The sequence below is a fragment of the Carassius carassius genome, chromosome 2, assembly GCF_963082965.1.
Source record: "Carassius carassius chromosome 2, fCarCar2.1, whole genome shotgun sequence".
Taxonomy (NCBI): domain Eukaryota; kingdom Metazoa; phylum Chordata; class Actinopteri; order Cypriniformes; family Cyprinidae; genus Carassius; species Carassius carassius.
In genome coordinates, this window is record NC_081756.1 from 10,648,427 (window position 1) to 10,667,714 (window position 19,288).

Sequence of the window (19,288 nt, forward strand, 5' to 3'; positions counted from 1 at the left end):
GCTACTGCACATATTTTGCATGTCTTGCATAGTTAACACACCAGATTCAGATGACCAACTCAAGCTATGTGAATGAACTGTGTTCCGATCGAAATGATCCCTACACCGTGTTCATTGCTCCCTACTCTCTGATCAGGGGTTTACTTTACTTCAGAAGATGGACTGGAATTGGGAACCGCTGATGTAGCCTATTGTAATGTTGTCTCTTGTATTCTGGTCTGTGAGCATAAATGCATTCGGGGGGTGGCTTTGGAGGGAGGGTGGGACATTCGCTTTCAGTGCTATCAGGCTAAAGTTAGCATTTTCCAAGAACTCCTATTGCACCTTTAAATACTCTTTAAATGACATAATTTTAGTAATATATTGGTAAAAGTTTAATGTTTCTCCTAAAATAAAATTGAAGACATCTTAAGACAAAGCTGATTATCTCATTGAGACATATAAGAGGATCAGCCCTTAGTATCCTGAGCAGAGTAACCTGTCAGAGTCATAGCCTTGTGGGCAGCACATCAATGTAAAAGCACACCTGCATCTCAGACAGTCCCAACTAAAGGTACTTTCCCGCTCCTGTTCCCTTCTCACCTGTCCAGTAGTCCTATCTCTTTTCCTACTTATTCAATACTATACTAAAAAATCCAATATAATCAAGAAAAAAAGAAGAAGCAAACTGTAAAACATTTTTTTTAATTGGGTCTTGAAAGAAATTACAGCAAAACAATAAAGAGATCTATATTTCTCACAGTCCATTCTCATTTTGGACAAATTTCTCTCAGATTTGTATAATTTCTCAGTTCTGTTTACGTTTATTTATCCTAAGTAATTTTAGGAGAAATATCTGAGACACCATTAATACTAAAATTAGAAAAACATGAGAATCACAACTAAATCTTCTGAGTTTAGAAAGAGCCAACTCTGAGCATTGAAATTTTCCTATTATGGAGTCTTGACAGAGATTGCAGAAAGACAATGAAGAAATATTCTGTTTCTTCTACCACATTCTTGGTTTTGACTCTTTTTTTCCCCCACAAGTATTTCTCAAGTCTCGTTTGTGTCCAAAAATGAAATAATTAAAAAGCAAGAGAACAATAACAGAACTTAACCAGTAATACAGCATTTTCATGATTATTTAACAGATGCTGTTATCCAAAGCAACATTAAAATGTGAACTTGTACACATACTATGAATATTACAGTCATTAGAAAAAAATCATGTTCGCCAACATAATCATCAGTCCTCAACAAATATGCTGTAATAATGTTTTCACCCATCATTACTGTTAACTAGTGCTTGATGGACTGGGTATAAAGGACTTGTGTCTCTTCTGGGTTTAAGGTATCAGTATCCACGATCTGCCAAGAGAAAAATTGGAAATAAAAACATAATTTGGAATTCTGATACAAATCTGGGTTTAAGGTATCAGTATCCACGATCTGCCAAGAGAAAAATTGGAAATAAAAACATAATTTGGAATTCTGATACAAATCTGCTATATAATCTACTATACAATGTCACAGTTTTGTGTAAAGTTAATTCAGCCAATAGTTTTATAATATGTATATATATATATATGCACGTTCTGTATTTAAACTATGAGAAAAGAAAGTAACTACCTGCTTCCATTGTTTTCTGGGATGATTCAAGGTATCTTGATAAATGCAAATCAAGATATATGGTTAAAATATGATGATGATATATGTGGCTCTTATAAAAACATGAAGCTAGTTGTTGTACAGTAAACATACAGACAAAGAAGCACAACTATACCTCTAATGTGGATCTTTTGAATCACTATCAGCAGAATTGTAATCACAATCAAGGTCATGATGTTCAGTGTTGCCAGAATTACAGTAATTGGGTTCCACGTGAACTGTAAATCTGAAATAGTCACATAGATGTGAGATTTCATGTGCTACAATAAATACATAAAATACATCACATTCAACTTATGACCAAAACATTGCTGTACTTAAATAATTTCTAGCAAATCAAATATTACCTTTAATAATCAACTTAGTTCCATTTCCAAAGTGTATCTTCCCACATGTAGCAACAGCGCAGTAATAAATCCCAGCATCAGATGATCTGAGTTCAGTCTGAGAGAGACTATAGACACAGCTCTGGGTAGAAAAGCCGTTCTCTGATCTCTCTGTACACTGATCACTCCTGTTATCACGAGTGTAAATGAGTCCTGTATGAGAATGTTCTGATGAATGTCTGAACCAGTAGACGCTGTATTCTCCTGCACAGATCTGACTGATGACCGAACACTGCAGAGTCACTGAATCTCCTGGATGAAGTCTGTCAGATACTGGCTGCTGGAGAACTGTGGTACTTCTTATTCCATCACTCTCTGAAAGAAATGTAACATATTGTAAATACATTAAAACAACACACATATGTGAAGTCAGATTGTGGGTGAAGCTCAGAATATTGTCATAAACTCACCTTTATGTAGAAGAATCGTCCCTTCTCCAAATTTAACAATGTTTAAAAATCTCACAGCACAATAGTAGGTTGCAAAATCATATTCTTCCAAGTGTCTGATGGTCAAATTAAAAGAGCCATTTCCAGTTCTGATACGATATTTATTTGAATTGTCAAAGTCATTTTGATATTTAACACTTCCAGAGCCGTGTTCTGAATATGCTACGAGAAGTGGTTTCTTGCCAAAAGAATGTTTATACCATGAAACAGAGTTTATAAAGTCATCTGAGTGAGAGCAGGGTAAAATCACACTGCTTCCAAATTCAGCAACTAGCAACGGGTGTTGATGAATAAAATCATCACTTTCACATGTAACATCTAAAAACAAAAAGTGGAAATGTTAACAAATGGTAACATGGTAACAAACATAAATGTGAAATAAAATGCACAATTAAAATACAATTTTAAACATACTTACAAATCTGAGGAGAAAAAGGGTAGACAAAACTCTAAACTTCATTTTGCAGCACCTGTACTTAATCTTAAAGAGAAATAAGCACACATGAATAGAGAAGTCTGGAACATGCAAGTGTGTTTAAATGGACAAAATTAATAACCTTTAGATCACTAACAATTTAAACATACTGACTCTGTTAATATTCAAATCTAAGATAAAAGAGCTCATTAATTTTGTTAATAAAAGTACACACACACACACACACACACACATTTATATATATATATAAAGTCACAAAAAGTCTTGCTATCCTTAATATGGTAAAGATCTTAAATGTTTAAAGGGATTACTTACAACCTTAATTAAAAGATGTGAATTTTATATTACAGTCCTCTAATAACGATTGAGGTAAAACAGATCCAGTATGTTCAGCTTAGATTACTATCACGCAGTACAATTAAAATATGTATTTAAAAGATATAAAAGTCCCTGGTTATTTGGCTGAAACTGTATGTCTTATTTCAGGCTGTTTCCTCTTTATATATACGGCAGTGTTTAAAGATCAAACGCTGACACTTTGAAATTTGACTGGTTGTTTTAGAAAAGGGGCAGAACTAAATTCCCTTAATAAAATCTTATTACAGACTAGTATAGCGAAGACATGAGAAACAGAATTGCAAATTATGTCAGCTGCCAATTAGATCTACTGTACTTAGTGTGTTCAGTGTGACTTATTTTAGCTTAATTTCATTTTGAATGGTTTCATTTTGCAATTTTTGTTAAATTTAACCCCAGTGAAAGTATCAACAATAGTCTGTCCTTAAAGCTGACCATCTTCCTTAAAGCTGACCTGGTCTTTGGAGAACAGTTCAAGGATTTGATGCAAAATGTAACTTTTGGGCTTCAATGCAGAGATACTATTTTACTTTATTATCCAAACACAATAGTCTCTCAAAACACACTGCAAGTAACATAGGAATGGAGCCAGGCTGGTGGAGTTAATGAGAATGTGTGACACCTGCCCCACTCACTGGTCTCGAGTCCCACAGAGGTGTTTTGGAAGGATAAAAGGAGGAGTGTCAACAGTGCTGGACGGGAGAGGACCCGGCCTGGATTTTATTTTGTGTTTTGTTTCTGTTTGTGCACGACAGTCATTCGCGAGGGGCTGTCACGCTGTTTTGTGTTTATTTTATTATTAAAGTTTTATTTAAATGTTCGCCAGTTCCCACCTCCTTCTTCCTGTGACTACGAACGTTACAGTGTTACAGCCAAGAATCTTAAAATGGGCATATCATTTGAGTAGAAGAAGTGCATGGCCTATCACAGTGTGAATTGGCTCATGTAATTCCTAGGAAATGATGATACAAAAAATTAACAGTAAAATGCTAATTTAACAACTACAACATAGTCACAGAAATTCAGTCCGGCACACAATGTAAAGCCAAACCAAAACTCACATTAACAATTAGCTAATGAACGGAGAGAGAGAGAGAGAGAGAGACAGAGAGAGACAGAGAGAGAGAGAGAGAGAGAGAGAGAGAGAGAGAGAGAGAGAGAGAGAGAGAGAGAGAGAGAGAGAGAGAGAGAAATGTCCTCATGTTTCCGAAAACATTCATTTACATTTAACAGATGCATTTATCCAAAGCAACTTTTTGTACTGGTAAAGCAACGCTCTACAACTGAGCCACAGGAACCACAATATTTGGCCCCACAACAAAACTCATGCAATTGCATTTATCCAAAAAGACTTACAGTGCAGTCAAGCTATGATTAGCTTTTTACTAGAGTGCTCCATGAGAGTTGAACCCACAACCTTTCGCACTACTAAAACAATGCTCTACCACTGACCCGCAGGAACCCCAAATTTTGGCCCAACATCAAGGTTTAATTTGCAAATGCATTTGCACCCATTTGTGCGCCCATGGGTGTGCTGGTCTAAAAAAGAGGTGTGTTCAGGCGCATTGCTGGCGCATTGCTATTTTAAGGAGCTGAAAATAGACTGCGCTATAGACCAGCGCAGAACCTGATTTAACCAAGTGAGACGTTCCTGGGACAGCATCTTTATTGTCTCTGGAACAACATTGTGATTAACCAATCACTACCTATAGTAGGCTACCTATTTGCTATTCAGCCTATTACTACGTATAATGAATGAAATTGGCTAATTAATTGAACAATCGTGCCAAAACACACGTATATATTAACTGACTCATCACGCAGAGCTTTGGTGGATTTCTGCTTGTCCCGTGGATGATCTGCTCGCGCACTTTAACTTCGCGCACGAGCAGATTGGTTTTTTTAGTCGTTAAAATAGCAAAAGTGGATTTGGACACGTCCTGAGTGCACCTGCGCCATGCGCTTTACAATTTGCTTTTAGATCATTAAAATAGGGCCCTATGGCTGTACCATTTTGGTCACGTAGGGGGTCAGGAGGGTCCCTCAGTCACCTGTTCGTCTCTGTCTCTCTTTCTTTTTTTCATGAGTTTATCTGTGTGCTGGTAGCATCAAGCTTATACTTAATTGCTTAATAATAATTTATTGCTTACTTTTGTTTGCTAAATTAATATATACGCCCATTGCTATGAGATAAATAAAGCTTTTTATTCAAATTAAATTACTTTGCAAACTGATTCCAAATACACACACTGAGGACATCTGTTGATCACCTGCATGTTATTGCAAATGTAAAAGATCAATGCACCGAATCTTACTGCCATACAAATTTGTATAAAAGGGCAATCTACAATATCCTTAAATACTCATTTCTAAATCTTTGAATATGTAACATATATTAATGTGATTAAAATTATTTTATAAATTTTTGTTTCAAATAAAGTTAAAGTAAATCATATAATTTCATATTTGTTTCTTTTAAATACTTCTAGTCCATTTATATTTCCTTAGCATAGTTTTTATGGAATTTATTTACTAAAAAGGATAGATCATTGACTGTCACTGGGTGACTTTTTGCTCAGGGGCATTCAGTTTATTTTGAGCCAATCTCTTGAACCTAAACGGTATGGAAAGATTCACGGAATTCACGTTTTCAGACATATGTAATGGATTGGAATGTAGTATGGTCTTAGTAAATATATCTCTAAATTAAATAAGCTTTTGTCAGTCTTGGCAAGGTCTATTTTGTGTGTCTGAAGGATGGTTGCAGTATAAGAGCCACACATATTCTCAAGTGCATAAGCAGGCCCGGCCCCAGCTCTAAGGTGTCAAGTGGGCTCTGAACATGTAAAAGCTGAGCCTGATAATTGTTGTGGTTGTAGTTGTTTATACTAATTATTACAGTATATACAATCATGAGTTAGAGAACCCTTTTTAATACAGGTCACTTTTGTGAATCATTCAAAAAAAATTGCTGCCTGTTTCCACTAGACTTAAAACCAGGGAGTAGGTTGTGATAAATATGTTCACATGGAAGGGTTATTTTTGACTTCCATAATGGAGGCAACTTTTTTTTTAAAACAATGGTACGTGTGTGGTTTTGATTCAGAGAAGGGTGTGAAAACACACCAGTGGGTCAGTACTGTGGTTGGAAAATGATCAAACAGTGATGAATGCAGATCATGCTTGCAAAAGTATGCACAGAGGTGCAAACAAACATTATCTGTACTTATTTATGTGTGTATATATATATATATATATATATATGTGTGTGTGTGTGTGTGTGTGTGTGTGTAAGTGTGTGTGTGTGTGTGTGTGTGTGTGTGTGTGTGTGTGTGTGTGTGTGTGTGTCTGTATAGTGGTGTGTGTGTATACTACAGGTAGATTGGGTAAATATGCACTGTATATGTATATGTTTTTTGGAAAATTAATTATTCTATAGATGAAACATCTTATGTTCATCAAAATTAATATTTCCAGTATTTCTAATATTTAATTACAAGTATATATACTGTTCATAAAGGTTTTATTTTTTTTTACTATTATGTCAGTGCTAAAGATAAAATGTTTCTCCGCTGATGTTCACCACAGCAGTTCTCAGTCTGTACTGAGCAGCTTCTTCCTGTCAGTCACTCTACAGGAAATGATGTCATAAACTGTGGCCTCTAACTGGAACACTTGTTTAGTATCAGATCTTCTTCTTATATGGACAAATGATGGTTCTGTTTAAACATGATTTTGTGATTTGTGGTTGTACGTGCCACCACAGTCTTTATCAATCAAGGCAAGCTTTTTTGCATTTTATTATAGTGATTCTTTTATCACTTTGACGTTTATGTCGCAGGCACTTGTGGACGTTTGTGGTGAACGCAGCTCAAATGACCTCTTGATTTCAGATTGAAAGTCAGTCAGATAGCAGAGACTTCTGATGTGGTACAATGGTTTTAAACTCTAATATTTTGTTTGTCTTCAATTTCTCGGGTTCAAATGCTTTACGTGTGCAAATAATAATGGCAGTTCAGAAACTCACAAACCTATTGGACAGATATTATTAACTTTAATGTTGTATCACAAAGTCTGACAGTTATTCAATATAGTAGCATACAGCATCTAATTATGCATAATTCCCTATAGTACACAAAAAACATTGTACATGTAGGTCAGATATGTTTTGAAAACTATATTTATTATAACAGGGCATCAGTGATCAAACTAAGCATGCTCAGCATCCTGCCACTGGTACCTTTTAAACTTGTTGATGTGAATTTCCCACAACAACATTGTGTTTTTAAAAATACTTTGCACCAATAAGCAGTCTTTCCGACCACAACATTGATCTCCCTTCCAACTCTTTGATCATACTTTACACCCAAGACCTATTTTCAAGAGACTATATTCATAGCTCTTTCCGTCATTTATGAGCTTTTTTTTTCTTTCTGCTAGCAGTGCTACACAGAATGCTTCCATCCAAAGTGACCTTATATATTTTTTTTTTTCTGAAGGGACAATGTGTTCCACATACTTAAAATTGATGGTTAATGTAAAACAGAGCTGTCAGTCAATTAATTGCATAACAGTATTTCCAGAGAAATCTCCCAAATTAAGGTAATTCAAAATCATTAATGTGGCAGATGATTAAAACATTGAATAGACATTAAAAATAGAATTAAAGATCTAACAATAAATGTTGAACTGGTATACAATTATAATTTCATCATTTATTTAGCATTACAATTAAAGGAAAATCTCCTCAGTGCATTGTAACATTTTAAAGACAAATGCATTTCTTCTTTTTTTTTGTGCGTTTTGTGAATTCAGTGCAAAAATTCAATAAATTTAGGGCCATGAACTCCGTACTTTCTTTATTTTATATGCGCTTATATATGTAAGTACTTTTTTATATAAGTGCTTGTGTACACACACACACACACACACACACACACACACACATGTATATAATTATGTAAAGTTGTTGTTCTTTAGCATAGGGAAGTGTAAGACTATATAAAGGCAAACCTCTTTGTGTTCTCTCTTTCAGTCTCACTATCAAGGAGGAACATAAAACCGTCTGATGGTTTGTATGGCCAAACCCCATGATCTTTAATGATGCCTGTAAGTATACAGTTTTGAAACAGAGTTTTGTTTGTTAGAGAATAGTAGTAGTTTGCCAGAGTAACTTTTTAGTATGTCAAGCTTATTAACAGTAATGGACGTAATGGATATTTTGAAGTTTGGTAACAGTGCCCTGTAAAGTACTGCCTTGAGATTAATTTAGTATTTCTGATGTTGTTGTTATTATTATTAGAATTCTTTCTCTGCATTTGGCATAATGAAGGAAAATAAAAGATCAGTTATTATTATTATTATTATTATTATTATTATTATTATTATTATTATACATTTGAATGTGTTCTCTCCCTTCTCTTTCTCATGATAGAGATTTTCATTTGTTTGTAGCCAGCTCTACAAGACGCTTCATTTTTTCATCCTAGTAATTAACATTTCAAAGTGTAAGTAACTATATTTTCATACAATTAGACTAAATTCATACTTGTTTTTACTTTGCTAAATGATTGTTCTTAAAAGCAAACAAAACTAAGTATCCTCTCACCTATTACTATCTTATTGATTTCATTCAGGCAGCTCAGGTAATGCAGACACTGTGACTAAGAATCATCTGAAGATCGTTCAAGTTGGAGACAGTGTTAACTTAGCATGCAATTTTCCGAAAGATCAAAGAACCAGCACTGTTTGGGTCAAACAAAGAGTTGGAGAGAAACCCCTTCCAATCGCTTCATCATATCAAGGTTTACCTGAGACATTTGAAAATGAATTTGACCAACATAATCGCTATTTTATTGTAAAAGATGAAATCAGTTTTAATTTGAGCATCACAGACATAGAAGAATCAGACACTGCAACATACTATTGCATTCAACTTTTTTTTACGTTTACAATCGGGGACGGAACTGACCTTATTGTAAAAGGTAAGATGAACAATCACAAGCTTAATTACATGTTATATATTATTTTTAATCAAATAAATAACTAAATATTATTTATCCACTTTCTTTTTAGGCAGACACCTGAACATGCAGTCTGATCATGAGAGAGCTGTGCTAGATCCAGTGCATCCAGAAGACTCTGCAGTGGCTCTTCAGTGCACTGTCCTCACTCAGAGCTGTGCAGGAGAACACAACGTCTACTGGTTTAGACGTGAATCTGCAGAATCTCCTCCAGGAATGATATTCACTCAGGAGCGCAGGAACGCTCAATGTGAGAGGAGCTCTGATGTGAACTCTACTGCACACAAATGTATCTACAGCCTGCCCAAGAGAAACCTCAATCACTCTGATGCTGGGATTTACTACTGCGCTGTGGCTGCATGTGGACAGATACTGTTTGGAGATGCAAGAAAACCTGACATGCCAGGTGACCATTTAAGTCTCCATGAAAATAAATTCCTGAGATGGCATTAATATATTTAAAAATACATTTTTGTTTATTTGCATTACTACAGACAAATGCTTTCAGACACACTGGATTACAGCTGCATTGATTGTATTAACTTTATCTGTGATTGTGATTATCATTATGAGTGCACAGTTGTACAAGCACCAGCAAAAAGGTATGAATTATTTCATGTTAACAGGCCAATTTTAAATTTTAATACAGTGTTCAATATCAGTGAAACTGTAATATGTGCAAATTTACATTGTTTCTTCAAGATGGGATGCACAACATTCAAAACAGTCAACTTGCGGTAAGCTAAATGTTTTTTTTCTTCTATGAAATTAATATTTGTATAATATTTAATATTTTCAGTTAATTTAATCACTGCTACCAATCTAAATATTACACTTAACTGTATGTTTTTATGCAATCTATATGACTGAATGTTTCATGACTACTGTTCTATGTCAGGCTGACGACGCAAATGCCTTGAATTATGCAGCTTTGAGCATTCAACAAAAGCCCTCCACCTCTAGAAGACCCAGAGAAAGAAAATCGCAAGACAATTCATTATATGCACATGTGATATATCAATAAATTTGACTTTAATTGAAAAGTTCTAAAATTCAGAAGTCTATTGAGTTGAGTTGAGTTGAACTTTATTGTCCAGTCTGTTTTCACCGAGAGGAAATTTTTCTTTGACACTGTAACATACATTCACTGCTTAAAAATCACATCACACATCAACAGCACAGATACAAAAGAAATTCTATAGTTAAACAAAAAATAAAAAATATTGACAACGGTTCTGTTGTTTCAATTTAAAACACTGTACGATTTAAGATAATCACTGCCATTGGAAGAAAAAATCTTTTATAGATATTTTTCCTAGCCAAGGGAATTTTTAGTCTACGTCCAGATGGGAGCAATTCAAAAGCAGAGTGAAGAGGGTGTGTGTTATCTTTAAAAATCGCAATTGCCATTTTACCCATAAAATGATCAAACAAGCTCTGAAGTGGCTGTTGTTTTTGTCCAGTAATCTTATTTGCTTGATTAATTATTTGTGAGAGTTTGTTCTTTTGTTTTAATGTTAGATTACCGTACCATGAAACAACATTATATGTGAGAATACTCTCAATCATTGATCGATATAACATAGTTAGGGTCTGCTGACTAATATTGAAGCTTCTGAGTTTCCTGAGGAGACCCAGGCGTTGTCGTGCTTTTTTATGAATGTACTCCACATTACTTTCAAAATTAAGTTTCTCATCTATAATTGTACCCAAGTATTTAAAATTTGAGACCTGCTCTACAGTTTCTTCCTTTATGACCACTGGTTTATATTCAGATGCGGTATCTACTCTTCTCGACTGATTTCTCAAGCATAGCTCTTTTGTCTTTTCAATATTAAGATGTAAAAAACTACTCTCAAACCAACAGATAATACTGTCAATGTACTCAAAATATGAGGTGCAGTTCATTTCTTTCTGACATGAGACCAATGCCATATCATCGGCATATTTTATAAGGGTAAGGTTATCGTCATTGCACTTCAGTTCATTTATGTAAATGGAGAAAAGTATTGGAGACAGTGCACATCCCTGCAGTACCCCAGTATCTAAAACCAAGCAATCCAACATAACATTATTAACACAAACTCATTGAGGGCGACCTTTTAAAAACTCCTTAATCCATAAAATCATCCAACTACTAGCACCTAACTCATAAAGGCGCTTTAAAAGAAGATGAGGTTGGACAGTATTAAAAGCAGATGAGAAATCCATGAAGAGTATTCGAACATAGGAATTTGGGTTATCTAGATGATTTTGAACCTTGTTTAAGAGAGTGAGAGAGGCATCCACAGTGCTCCTATTTGCCTGATAGGCAAATTGCATGGGGTCTATGCATGTCTCGATTTGGGATAACAGTTCCTTACATACTATGCGTTCCATACATTTGCACAGAATAGATGTGAGTATTTTTGTAAGCTCTGAAATTAGGAAGTTAAAATAGTTCCTAATCATTATCGTTTATTGATTAATTTAAAATCAATAAAGTTGCATCAAATAAAGCATTTAATTAAAATCTTTGCTTAAGGGTAATTTGTTTTTAACTCAACATGTAGAACTGAATTTTTATTTATTAGGATATAATAGAATTTCAACCCTATGATAAATTCCATAAACCCATGCTTTAAGTTACGGCATCAGTGTTTGCTTTAAACACCATTGGATGTTTGCCATTACCTTAATTGTTGCATAATTATGTAAAGATAAATATACATCTGTACACACACTCATGTGTAATATATTGATGCATACATTTCTGTCTTACTGTAAAAGTCTTAAGTTTAGAAGTGATCGTGCAAGTGACATAATATATTAACAAAATGTGCTGAAATTGTGTTAAATACCTGTCCGTGGTACTGAAGTAATATTCTTGAGGCATACTGCTTTTTTTTATGTAGTAGCATGACTTCATTAGATACTATATCTATCCAGAAATAGACATGCTTGTTCACAGATATGACTAAGGACATTAATAAACTGTTCATGAATATAGAGTGTGACACAATGTATGTATTGATTCAGTAATAGATTGTTCTAATAACTCATCCTGACCTTTGACCCATGTCCTTGTAGATCATGATTCAAAATAACCTTTATATATGTAGAGTTCAGATGCAAAAGCCTCTAAGTGCCATCTGAAATTTTCATCTAAAATTAGGATTTTTATCAAGCTCCTATGCTTAGGTTGAGTCATTTTACTTTAATGACAATGTGCAGGTCCTTTTCCAGGCTATTAAGGTGAAATAACTGAACATAAATATAGGAGCCTGATAAAAATCCTAATTTTAGATGAAAATTTCACATGGCATTTAGAGGCTTTTGCATCTGAACTCTTCATATATATATATATATATATATATATATATATATATATATATATATATATATATATATATATATGTAGTACAGACCAAAAGTTTGGACACACCTTCTCACCCCATCGAGATGGTTTAGGGGTGAGCTGGACCGCAGACAGAAGGCAAAAGGGCCAACAAGTGCTAAGCATCTCTCGGGGAACTCCTTCAAGACTGTTGGAAGACCATTTCATGTGACTACCTCTTGAAGCTCATCAAGAGAATGCCAAGAGTGTGCAAAGCAGTAATCAAAGCAAAAGGTGGCTACTTTGAAGAACCTAGAATATGACATATTTTCAGTTGTTTCACACTTTTTTGTTATGTATATAATTCCATATATAATTCCACATGTGTTAATTCATTCGTTTTGATGCATTCAGTGTGAATCTACAATTTTCATAGTCATGAAAATAAAGAAAACTCTTTGAATGAGAAGGTGTGTCCAAACTTTTGGTCTGTACTTTATATATAAATATAATATATATATATATATATATATATATATATATATATATATAAACTAAGCAAGCCATAGGCGACAGCGGCAAGGAACCGAAACTCCATCGGTGACAGAATGGAGAAAAAACCTTGGGAGAAGCCAGGCTCAGTTGGGGGGTCAGTTCTCCTCTGACCAGACGAAACCAGTAGTTCAATTCCAGGCTGCAGCAAAGTCAGATTGTGCAGAAGAATCATCTGCTTCCTGTGGTCTTGTCCCGGTGGTCGTGTGAGACACACACACACACACACACACACACACACACACATATACATATATATATATATATATATATACACACACACATAGTTAAATTAAGCCCGTTTTTAAATATGGAACTTGTCTTCTGCCATTTTAAAAATAATATTGTCAGTCTTTTTGCAAATAAAAAAAGATGAGGACTGTGATTATTGTCTATGTGCAGGTTAATGTTGTTTTTTAATGTGCATTTTACTCTTGCATTAAATAATGTTAAAAAGCATTTTTTTCTAATTGGTCTAAATTGGACCTCTTCTTTAAATAGCAATAATTTTGCCTTATGTATTTTGGTGTATTTGCCTGTTGACAAGTGTATAATACAAGAGAACATAGAAATATTATATGATGGACAAAGTTTGCAGATGAACTCCCTCTGGTGGAAAAAAAATGTGTTAAAACTATCCTGAGGGCATTAAAATGTAAGCCCTGTTGTACATTTGGCAGCAGCAAGAAACAGGTTAATAAGTGTGAACTACTAACAATTGAATTGCTTACAAACGGCAGAGGATTGCTGAATTACATAAGTAAGGTTGTCCATAAATGAATGAATAAATTCATTTAATTTATTTGTCAGGAAACTCATGTAACCTTCAATATATATATTTTAGTACTTTTAGCCACCCTGCTCGATTTTTACCTCCCACACTCATTCACAGCCCACAAACACCATTCTGAGCGGAAATGATTTTCACTGCTCTTTTCCATTACATGCAATGTTTTTTTTTCCTGACACTTATTATACAGTATGTTCAACAATTACTACAAAAAATTGCAAATTTTAAAAAGCACATTTTACATGTCATTATTTAGAAGAAGCTTCAGTAAATAAACAGACAAGCAGTGAGTCATAATAAGTACCTGATATGTTATAACTAACAGATATGAGTAATATTTAATAATAATGAACTGAAAGGCAGAATAATAATGCCAAAATATGAATAACAGAGAATTTATTCTTTCAATTTTGATTATCTTTTTATTTGCTTCATAATTAAGTGGCCACATGGTCCAAATACTCAATTTAGTTTGATTAAATATAATTCTGTGCATAACATTTTGATGCTAAACATTGGCAAGCGCAGACAAACCACTTATACGGTTCCAAGGTCAATGTATTACACTGATACCGGGCTCAGTTCTTGTCATAATTTTCTGTTGTTGTATAAAAAATAGTGCAGGATCCTCTAGCTGTGGTCAAAAAGTGAAGGCAGGAAGGAAGAAAAAAAAAGTTTCCACATAACACCTTACATAATTACTGTATCTGATACAGATACAGCCTCTTCTGCTGAAACAAACATCTCTTTCCATTATCATGGGGGGATAACAGACGCCATTCACATGTTTAAATCAACATACGGTAACTACTTTGATGTGTTAATAAATTATTTTGTAGCAGTAAATATTTGTACTATTAGTAAATGTTTCATTTATATTGAATTCAGGTGCAAATTTGTCAGTCTACTAGATTTGCTGTTACTATGACCCTGAATATGACATTAAAATGAACATTATGGTGAATCAGCCAATAGAATCATGTAAAGCTGCTTTTCTTTCAAAGGGTGGTACAGTACATAAAGGTCGCTGTGTGTCTTGTCTCTCAGACTGTGTTGAGAAGGAAGGGAAACCTGTGATATATTCAATGTCAAAACGAACCTTGATCTTTAATAAAGTCTGTAAGTACAGATTTTAAACAAAGCCTGTTTTTTTATATTAACTTGGATATGAGCTATGAATCAAGTGTTTTATGTTTCATGTGTTTATACATTTCTTCTTCATTTAAATAATTTTTTACCACTCTACCACCTTTTTCTAGATGTTTTACCCTAAAGGTTCTGAATCAACCAGTTCCGAATTATCTCCTAAAAATGATTAATCATTATTTCATCCTTTTGATTTACCTTTCTAAATGTAAGTACTTATGTTTACGTACTGCAAAATAAAGCAATTCTACTGCAAGCTAACATTTTCTCATCCATGACATTGAATTTTTCTAGGCAGCTCAGATAATGCAAACATCGTGACTCAGAATCATCTGAAGATTGTTCAAGCTGGAGATAGTGTTAACTTCGCGTGTATTTTTTCAAAAGAGTCAAGAACTACTGTTGCTTGGGTCAGACAAAGAGCTGGAGAGAAACCCTTTTTAATCACTTCATCATATCAAGCTTTACCTGCCGTGTTTGAAAATGACTTTGACAAACATAATCGCTTTTTTGTAACAAAAGATGCTGGCAGTTTTAATCTAAGCATCACAAATGTAGAAGAATCAGACACTGCAACGTACTATTATGTTAAATATGTATACAAGTTCACATTTGGGCAAGGCACAGATCTCATTGTTAAAGGTAAACATAATGTTTTCTTAAATTTTACTGTGGTACATGTATTGTAGCACATTGTTTCTGGTCAAATTACAATCATGTCGTTGTTGTTTATTGTGTTTTTAGGCAGACACCTGAATCAGTCTGATCATGAGAGAGCTGTGCTAGATCCAGTGCATCCAAAAGACTCTGCAGTGGCTCTTCAGTGCACTGTCCTCACTCAGAGCTGTGCAGGAGAACACAACGTTTACTGGTTCAGACGTGAATTTGCAGAATCTCCTCCAGGAATTATATTCACTCAGGAGCGCAGGAACGCTCAATGTGAGAGGAGCTCTGATGTGAACTCTACTGCACACAAATGTATCTACAGCCTGCCCAAGAGAAACCTCAATCACTCTGATGCTGGGATTTACTACTGCGCTGTGGCTGCATGTGGACAGATACTGTTTGGAGATACAAGAAAACCTGACATGCCAGGTGCCTATTTAAGTTGCATAATTTTCTCTGACTACTCACTGATTTATTGTATAATTTATTGAATTACTTTAATTTTAAATTAAGGTTTTCCGACACCTTGGATAACTGCCCTGGTTTTAGGAACTTTAAACTGTTTATCATTGATTGTGATCATCTTTCTGGGTACACAGTTGTACAAGCAGCGAAAAAAAGGTAGGAATTACTGCATACAATTTTTCCAATATGTGACCCTGGACCACAAATCCAGTATAAAGTCAACGGAGTATATTTGTAGCAATAGACAAAAATACTGTAAAATTGTATGGATCAAAATTACTGATTTTTCATTTCATTATCATTAAATCATTAGGACATTAGATAAAGATCATGAGCCATGAAGATATTTTGTAAATGTCCTACTGTAAATTTATCAAAACTTATTTTTTGATTGCTAAGAACTTAATTTGGACAACGTTAAAAGCAATTTTCTCAGTATCTTTTTTTTTTTTTTTTTTTTTGCACCCTCAGATTTTCAAATAGTTGTATCTCGGACAAATAATGTACTATCATAATAAGCAATACATCAGTGGAAAGCTTTTTTATTCAGATGATGTATAAATCTCAATTGCGAAAAATTGAATATTATGACTGGTTTTGTTGTCCATGGTCACATATGTGAGCAAATAAACATTCTTCAATGACAATGTAGTTATATAACCCATTTCTGATTGTTTTTCAAGATGGGGCTCTTCAAACTGGTCACTTAATGGTAAGCATTTTAATATTTCATGTGCTTTTATACCATATGTAATTCAATATAAATGCTTAGTCTTTATAGTCAATATATGTCTAAATGTCTAATCTAGGATGAAGACAGAGATGCTTTGAATTATGCTGCTTTGAGCTTTCAACAAAAGTCCAGCACCCCTAGAAGACCCAGAGAAAAATATACAAGATAATTCAATGTATGCACATGAAAAACTTATACATTTTACTAAAAAAAAATGTATCTTATATTAACATTTTAAGAGTTTTTTAATTGATAAAATCTAAATTTATTTTAATATTTTAACTGCACTCAACTGATTGATTTGCACTGTAAAAAAATACTGTAACGTGAATTACTGTTCCGGTTTTCTACTTCAAAAATTTCAATTTAATTCAGTGTGTTACTTGATGTTAATTGTGAAATTTACTAGCAATTTCTGAATGAAAATTGTATCTAGTCAAAAAAAAAAATGTTAGTGTAAGTTTATTTATTGTTTCAAATAAACTGAACTGATTGACATTTAATTTTAAGCAACTTTCATGGACTCTTGTTTGTTGGATGTCTGCATCAATACAGCATATCATTTTAAGATTGACTGATTGTTGAAAAAGTCTGAGATTAAGAAGAGCTAGAGAAGTTGAAACCCTTGTCCATGGTACTGAAATGTGAAAATTATGTTTGCATTATTTTCTAGTTATGCCAACTACTGCATAATAACAATAAGAATAATACGGTATAATGAGAATAAGGTAGTTAAACTACATACATTCAACACATACTGATGACATTTAATCGTGACAACTATATTGATAAATAAGTCAATATGTCCTTTTCTTACATCTAGAATGTAGTGTAAGCAATATTTTCACATGAACATTAAAGAGAATGTTGCAGAAATGTGTTTAATGACCTATAGGGTGATACTAGGGGTGTAACAGTACATGTATTCGTATCAAAAATTTTCAGTACAGGTCTTTCAGTTCAGTGCGCATGTGTACCGGACAAATACATAACTTCTTTGGAAAGGTATTCCAGTTATATTGTAACTTTTGTTAAGAAACACAGTTTAATCCTTCAAATTATGTCAAATAGGAATCGCCAGGCCATTATGAGGGGTGCTTTAGCCCACTAAAAATGGTATTCAAATGACACACAGTACTCAGATGTTATAATCACTGAGTAAATGATTAAATTTTAACAAAAAATTAAATTGTTATAACTTAAAAGTTAATTTCAAAAACCTACAATCTACATGTTTTGCATATTTTTTTTTTAATTTGAGTGTTGATTATTATATTTAAAAATAAATAGTGATCAAATTTAGGCTTGAGCTCTGTTGTTAATTGTAACCTTAAATAAATAATGTGAAAGGACTTCCTACAGTTTAGAGCCTAATCTGATGTAGATTTTTATCCCTAAGAACATTAATTATAATGAAATTTATTTAAAGAAAGATACTTTTTCAGTAAACCACAGTTTAATTATATATATATATATATATATATATATATATATGTGTGTGTGTGTGTGTGTGTGTGTGTGTGTGTTTCATCCATTCAATCATATCTGGGACAGCACTAGTCCACATCATTTTTAAAGAGAGTTGCAAAAAGTTATGCTGCCTAATATTATTGATAAATGTCTCATGAGGCCCCTCTTGTGGACACCTGTGGCAAAAAAAGACCAGAATATGATGCTATGAGGCCTGTACTAAAAACTAAAGGTATTCGAAAATCCCACATTAATGCTAAAATGTTAAATCCCAGTCTTAAAATCCTAACTTCATGCTAAAGTTACATACTGTCAGGTTTAAGAGAGTGTTTTTAAGGTATGTCAAACTGTTGCCTTCTGGTCAACTACAAAGCACCATCCACCAGAACAGACAGGCACAAGAACAGTTTGTTCCTGAAAAATGTTCATAACCATAGACTGTCCATCATAACTGACACATTTATACATAGCATCTGAAACTGTACATATGCAAATAACTGTAATAACATCTGTACATTCTTTTAAACAATTATTATGTTTTTTGTCTATATTTCTACCTCTATATATAGTGCATTATTTAATTTTCAGATTTTCTTATATAAGTGTTATATTTCATCTCTACTGTGTAATTACTATATACACTCACCTAAAGGATTATTAGGAACACCATACTAATACTGTGTTTGACCCTCTTTCACCAATTCAACATGGCATTGATTCAACAAGGTGCTGAAAGCATTCTTTAGAAATGTTGGCCCATATTGATAGGATAGCATCTTGCAGTTGATGGAGATTTGTGGGATGCACAGCCAGGGTACGAAGCTCCAGTTCCATCACATCCCAAAGATG

The 19,288-nt window shown here is 33.8% G+C and overlaps 2 protein-coding genes across 4 annotated transcripts; one reads left to right on the top strand and one right to left on the bottom strand.

The window, feature by feature from the left end:
• Positions 1-1,096: 1,096 nt before the first annotated feature.
• LOC132098478 (immunoglobulin kappa light chain-like) lies at positions 1,097-4,793 on the bottom strand. Its single transcript, XM_059504587.1, has 6 exons — positions 4,790-4,793; positions 2,447-2,803; positions 1,998-2,351; positions 1,766-1,876; positions 1,612-1,646; positions 1,097-1,350 (listed from the first exon to the last, which is right to left on the bottom strand). The coding sequence occupies exons 1-6, from the start codon at positions 4,791-4,793 to the stop codon at positions 1,282-1,284; spliced, it is 930 nt and encodes a 309-aa protein (XP_059360570.1). The 3' UTR covers positions 1,097-1,281.
• A 3,542-nt stretch (positions 4,794-8,335) lies between these two features.
• On the top strand, positions 8,336-17,461 carry LOC132102110 (uncharacterized). Of its 3 annotated transcripts, none has more exons than XM_059507236.1 (7): positions 8,336-8,387; positions 8,713-8,785; positions 8,915-9,262; positions 9,354-9,707; positions 16,285-16,392; positions 16,920-16,948; positions 17,046-17,461. In XM_059507236.1, exons 1-7 carry the CDS (start codon positions 8,379-8,381, stop codon positions 17,136-17,138), a joined length of 1,014 nt encoding a protein of 337 aa, XP_059363219.1. In that variant the 5' UTR covers positions 8,336-8,378; the 3' UTR covers positions 17,139-17,461. The 3 variants fall into 3 exon arrangements, with proteins under 3 accessions (XP_059363219.1, XP_059363217.1, XP_059363218.1); XM_059507234.1 differs by lacking the exons at positions 16,285-16,392; positions 16,920-16,948; positions 17,046-17,461 and adding exons at positions 9,796-9,903; positions 10,004-10,038; positions 10,200-10,361; XM_059507235.1 differs by lacking the exons at positions 16,920-16,948; positions 17,046-17,461 and having other exon boundaries at positions 16,285-16,579.
• Positions 17,462-19,288: the final 1,827 nt, after the last annotated feature.

What these genes read in the sequence shown, in the direction of transcription:
- LOC132102110 (XM_059507234.1), top strand. An exon ending in AAGAAAACCTGACATGCCAG is followed by an intron (nt 9,708 to 9,795) that starts GTGACCATTTAA and finishes GCATTACTACAG; the next exon opens with ACAAATGCTTTCAGACACAC. An exon ending in TTCAAAACAGTCAACTTGCG is followed by an intron (nt 10,039 to 10,199) that starts GTAAGCTAAATG and finishes GTTCTATGTCAG; the next exon opens with GCTGACGACGCAAATGCCTT.
- LOC132098478 (XM_059504587.1), bottom strand. An exon ending in TCAAAAGATCCACATTAGAG is followed by an intron (nt 1,647 to 1,765) that starts GTATAGTTGTGC and finishes GCATTTATCAAG; the next exon opens with ATACCTTGAATCATCCCAGA. An exon ending in CCAGAAAACAATGGAAGCAG is followed by an intron (nt 1,351 to 1,611) that starts GTAGTTACTTTC and finishes TTCTCTTGGCAG; the next exon opens with ATCGTGGATACTGATACCTT.